The sequence below is a fragment of the Hylobates moloch genome, unplaced genomic scaffold (genome assembly GCF_009828535.3).
Source record: "Hylobates moloch isolate HMO894 unplaced genomic scaffold, HMol_V3 SCAFFOLD_21, whole genome shotgun sequence".
Lineage (NCBI taxonomy): Eukaryota > Metazoa > Chordata > Mammalia > Primates > Hylobatidae > Hylobates > Hylobates moloch.
In genome coordinates, this window is record NW_026652296.1 from 15053642 (window position 1) to 15059438 (window position 5797).

The 5797-nt window shown below is 41.5% G+C and overlaps 1 protein-coding gene across 1 annotated transcript; it reads right to left on the minus strand.

Annotated features, from left to right (window-relative positions):
- Positions 1 to 1921: 1921 nt before the first annotated feature.
- On the minus strand, positions 1922 to 5364 carry SPINT4 (serine peptidase inhibitor, Kunitz type 4). The gene is made up of 3 exons (XM_032142239.3): positions 5229 to 5364; positions 3651 to 3828; positions 1922 to 2122 (listed from the first exon to the last, which is right to left on the minus strand). Exons 1-3 carry the CDS (start codon positions 5341 to 5343, stop codon positions 2116 to 2118), a joined length of 300 nt encoding a protein of 99 aa, XP_031998130.1. The 5' UTR covers positions 5344 to 5364; the 3' UTR covers positions 1922 to 2115.
- Positions 5365 to 5797: the final 433 nt, after the last annotated feature.

Genomic DNA, 5797 nt, shown 5'->3' on the forward strand with positions numbered 1-5797 from the left:
TTGATTTTTTTCTATCCATGAGCATGGAATGTTTGTCCATTTTTTGTGTCCTGTCTGATTTCCTTGAGCAGTGGTTTCTGCTAGGAATCCAGGCTAGAACCACTGAGCCCAGCCTCCTTCTTATGTCTTTGCACTTTAATAGCTTAGCTCCCCAAAGCCCAGCTCTTTTAACTTGTGCTGCTCTTGGTGGATTCAAGGGTGGTTGTGGTGGTAGTAGATGATTCCAGAGAAGAGACTTTACGGTGATACAACCTGGGCTTCCTTACTCCATTTGCTTCTTCCTAAATAACATTATTTCTCAATCTTCCTCCCCCCACCTCCATCTACACTTCTGTCCTAGACATATTTCCTAGGAACCTTTCTTCCTCTTAGTTTTAGTCACATAAACCTTAGTGTATATAGGAGGAAGAGAAAGCAGTAAACTCTGTGTCTGGCTAGCTCAGTTGCACCTGTTTTTATACTTCTCACTTCTTTTATGCTTTTATACTTCTCTAGCTGGACTCTGGAACGACCATTATGTTATCTGGTATTTTGTGGCTGTTAGTGATTTGGCAAGAGAGCAGGAAATGACTGATCCAGATCTTTGTGGTGGGGAGAATAACACAACTCAAAAGCCTCAAAAGCTCTTACTCAACTCATTATCTCAATTTTGATGCTCAGCAATCTGTACTGGGCATCTATTTCCTTTTCTCACCAGGATACAATTGCCTTCTTTCCTGAGAGGATTCTTAGTCTTGACTTTATTCATATCTGTACACCCCTTTTTTACTTCTCCGACTTTTCAAGGAGTTGGCTGAAGTAGGAAGCAAACAGGCTCCTGAAATATGCTATCTTGTCCCTGAAAGACTGTCTGCTTCTGGGACACCCAGTTTCATGATTCATAACAGGAAAATCTCAGAACTTCTATGTATATGGACTAATTAGATTAGTCTCATCTCTATTATTTTAGGGTCTTGCTGCTGGCTGGGCTCAAGAATGATCTATAATTTTAGGATCTTCATTGAAGTTGAAATATGTCAGAATCAACTGGGTTATTAGCACTTTATCTGCTCAGAATAAACCCTGTCTGGTTGAGGGTATGATCTTGTAGTTACCAAATTTTTTGCGGAAAAGCATCTTAACTTAGGGCATTGATCTTCCTAGTCTTAAGATGGAGCAGAGATCAGGCCCTAGCTACCACTGTTCCAGGTTGTGATTCACAGGTGGGGGATTGGCTTTGTCTATAAGATGGACATGGTAGGTATGCAGAGGGTAATAACAGGTGCCAGGATAGGTTTTCCTACTTCAGTGCAGGTTCAGTTTGGATGCCTGAAAAAATTCAGAGGTGAAGTGGTCAACCTGTAAATCTTACAGCTAAGCTGATCATGGCCATGCCAAACCTTGTAGCATTATATGCAGAAGATTTGGGAACCTGTGTTTTGATAATCATTTTTTGGTAGCTGAAACACAGTCACTGGACTGAAGTTGAGGATTCTTTTCCAGAAGGACTGATTATAATCAAGTCAAATAGCAATGACAGAGGTCCATATAATTACTCCTAAACAGGGACCAGGTTGGGAGGTAATTAAACTAATTGAGGGACTTGAATCAGGAAACACAACAAAGAAAAATTTGTTAAGAGTGCAGGGACATTTCACATAAGTGTGCAGTTTGCTGCTAGGTTTGATTTCAAGATCAAAAGGGAGTATAGGTTTGGTACTTTGGTCCCATTAACCAGTTCAATTTGACAGGGTAGGTGATGCAAACCTGTGCAGACTTGTCAAATCTGAAACAGTTTAGCAGTTTAGGATAAATGAAGCTAAGTGTGCATATGTAAGGGATGGCTCAGGAGTGAGGGGGAAATCAATGGATGGGACCAGCTGACATTTCAGTTGTGCAAATCTAGATAAGACAAGTGGAGAGAAATTAAGAGAGCCAGGGCTGACAGAAAGACTCTTTCATTCTAATGATCATACAGTTAATTTCTAGGAAAGACAAAACTAGGGTCAGGAAAATAGCAAACAGATGGAAGTTTAAAGTATTATGGAAATATTACAAAGATTTCAAAATCAGTCTGAATTTTCTTGTATCTTTATTTTGGATGGTGCAGCAGACAACTTCATGAGTTCATTCCTCTCACCTCCTGTTTAAGCAAAGGAAAGAAAAACCCAAATCGGTGTTACAGGTTTTGGAAGGTCTCCCTGGGTTAATGTAGGTCATTTTTTATCCTAGGGAAAGCACAGAGGATTCCTTCTATCTCAATGTTTCCCTTATTTTATTGATTAATCTTTCACTTTTTCATTCACTTAACACTTAATCATTGCTTAGTATGTGCCAGGCACTGCAAAGATCCACTAGGAATATAAAATAAACAAAACAACATTTCTGCTTTCTAGTTACTTCCAAGGCCACTCTCCAGCCAGTTCTCCTGGGAATCAGCCAAACCACAGCCCTGTTATGCACCATTGACCTTCTATTTCCAATGATGGGGAAATAGTCAAGCATGGGCTGGGAGCTTAGTTGTATAAAGCAGCAAGTTGCTATGGAGAGTTCAAAGGTATAAGAGTGCAAGATTTGGTTTGGGTGACCTTGTCCATGTAAGATGGTCAAGACCATTGTGACTGTCAGCTCTGGTTAGAAACCTTGCTATACCATTTAATAATGTGACCTCAAGATGCTTGGTTACTTGTACTGTACTTGGTTTCTTCCTCTGTCACATAAAAATAATGATATACATCTACCTTGATACATTTTTTTTTTTTTTTTTTGAGATGGAGTCTCGCTCTGTCTCCCAGGCTGGAGTGCAGTGGCATGATCTTGGCTCACTGCAAGCTCCACCTCCCGGGTTCACATCATTGTCCTGCCTCGGCCTCCTGAGTAGCTGGGACTACAGGCGCCCACGACCACGCCTGGCAAATTTTTTGTATTTTTGGTAGAGACGGGGTTTCACCGTGTTAGCCAGGATGGTCTCGATCTCCTGACCTTATGATCTGCCGGCCTCAGCCTCCCAAAGTACTGGGATTACAGGCGTGAGCCACAATGCCCAGCCCTACCTTGATATAATTTTAAATTATATCAATATATGTTAATTGCTTAGTGCAGTGCCTGACACACAGTAATTGTCCAATAGATGGTGGCTATTATTTTCTCTCTGGACATTTGATTTCCTAACTGCAAAATGAGCAAATGATCCTGACAGCCCACCCAAATGTGTTTTTTTTTTTTTTTTTTAAGATGGAGTTTTGCTCTTATTGCCCAGGCTGGAGTGGAGTGTAATGGATGGTGTGATCTTGGCTCACGGCAACCTCTGCCTCCCAGGTTCAAGCGATTATCCTGCCTCAGCTTCCCAAGTAGTTGGGATTACAGGCATGCGCCACCATGCTTGGCTAATTTTGTATTTTCAGTAAAGATGGAGTTTCTCCATGTTGGTCAGGCTGGTCTCGAACTCCTGACCTCAGGTGATCCGCCCACCTCGGCCTCCCAAAGCGCTGGGATTACAGGCATGAGCCACGGCACCCGGCCAACCCAACTGTTAAAACTTTTTATTAGAGCAATCCTCCCTCTTCCCACTCCAAGCAAGGTTAGCCCCTGATCAATTTTCTCTGCCTTAGGATGTCAAAACCTCTTCTTTTACTACCCCCAAGGACCAAGGACAGGATTAGATTCCTTACGGTGGTTTGTATTTTGCAACACAGGCTACTTCACATTCTATTTTAAGCTTGAAGTTGTTAAGGTTGCCATTACAGCCGGAGAAGACAAAAGTTTCACATCTTTTGGAGGTTCTGTTGTAGAAATATCTAAAGTGAACTTCATAGCAGCTTCCAAAATTCATGTCCAATTTGCAGGGATCTGCATGAGAGGTTCCCATTGAGTTAGTGGGAATTGGTTAGGACTCAGCAGGAGAACTTGTCTTTGTAGGCCCTTAAAAATTCCTACGTTTAGCCTGGAACTATTCTCATATTCAAGGACTCTGAAAGACATGTGATTTCTCTTGGAGTTAGAGTTACTTGGAAAAGTTGCCCTTGTACAATGCAAATTGGTTACAATTCCAGGTTGTTGTCGTGAGCAGTGTATTGGAAAAGGAGAAGTAGTGATTAGTGAAAAAGGAGGTTCCACCACTAGCTTGTGCAGGGCGATGAGGTTCCCTACATTTCATATCTTAACAGTTTATTAAAGTACAGTATCCTCCTGCTTCCCTACATCATCTTCCTTTCCTTTTAATTGCCCACATAGGACATGCAATTCAGAGTGCCTCCTCCCCAGTTTTCATACATTCACTATACTACCTATACTTCAAAATTTAGGTAACCGTGCCTGCTGCTATCCTCAAAGCATGATGCATACTAAAATGCTAAAATGCATAACCTTGGGGTGATGCTCTTTCATCCTCATACCCCGTCATCTTCTCCTTTCTTGCCTTCTCAGAGGCAAACCCTCTGTTTTTATTGTTAAGAGTTGGGTAGTAAGTGGTTGGAACAGCCACAATCATGGTTGTATTGACAATCCACCTTACTCAAGCAGCCAGCCTGGAATTTACTTTCTGGTAAAGTTATATGCATAATCTTATTTCATACTCACAAATACCCTCTGCAGCAGGCACTTTTCTGATCTTCATTTTACACACGGGGAAACTGAGACTAAGAGAATAATAAGTGGTTGAGTGACTTGTCCAAGGGCACGCATCTGCTAAGTGAACAGGTCCAGAACTTGGAGTGTCTGACTTATGGTATAAACTGTGCTACTTTCTCATCCCCCAGAAGCGCTGAGACTTCACACACTATCTATGGAAGAAAGTCTCATTGCCTCTCACATTTACATTGTGAGCTCCTCTAAACAGGAATCATCTGTCCGAGAGTTCTGTATATGTCCATAGCCCAGATACTGAAAATGTCTTAATTTGCTCTGTCTCCAACCCCCTTTCTGTCTCATCCCAATACATACTCTTCAATGGTCTGGGATCTTTCAAATTTGTCACAAAACCTCTGATTCAAAATACTTCCAGTCCTTTGGACCTCCTATAAAAGAGGTCTCCATCTGGAAAGGACTTTGTGTAATTTCTGTTTTTTCTCATCAAACATCCAAAGGACCCCTAGTGTAAGTAATGCCCTGAGTCAAGAGACTAAGTGTCTATGGGTATTGCCATGAAAGGAAGACCTTCCTGGACTACCTAGATAACACGCTTTTCTCCCAGTACCTTCTCCCTCATTCATAATTGACCTTTGGATTTATTTTCTGCCTTAGCTTCATACCTTTGAGGTCTCCACATATCTTCTCAGCAATTTTATTAACACCACCCAATAATAGGGTATTCAATGAGCAGAAGATGAAGAATCGTAGAAGAAATCCCAGCTTGGCAGACTTCATGGTGCAGCAAGCAGCAGGCAGGATAGTTGTGGTATCACCTGATGTTTTATTTTGGGCTTGATACTTGAGACGGTTGAGCCCACCTACCCCCAAGGGCCAGGACTGGACATTACTAGGTGTTGAGTTGAACAGTGAGTGCTTGGGTACCCAGCCATGAAGCTGAAGGCCCCAAACTGATTAGACCCTTGATAGTGAGTCCCATGTTCATCTAGAAGCAGTAGAAACTTAAGGATCAGAGCTTCTGCATATATTTAGTCATGAAGGGTAGAATCATCAGAGCAAGGAATTAAAAAAGGATTTCTTCTTTTCTCTTCTTGACCTTTTATGCACAGAAGAAACTAATCATGGCACAAGAGAAAGTGCAATAGCACTATAATAATAGTAACAGGGTTAGTTATAACCTAGAGTACTACTTAATTCCAGGTGCTATTTTTAAGTAATTTGTATATACTTT

Excerpts from the sequence above, each read along its gene's own strand:
- SPINT4 (XM_032142239.3), bottom strand. The coding sequence starts at position 5,343 with ATGAAGTCTGCCAAGCTGGGATTTCTTCTACGATTCTTCATCTTCTGC. Across the intron at positions 3,829-5,228 it reads GATATGTGGAGACCTCAAAG|ATCCCTGCAAATTGGACATG; the intron begins GTATGAAGCTAA and ends CCTCTCATGCAG.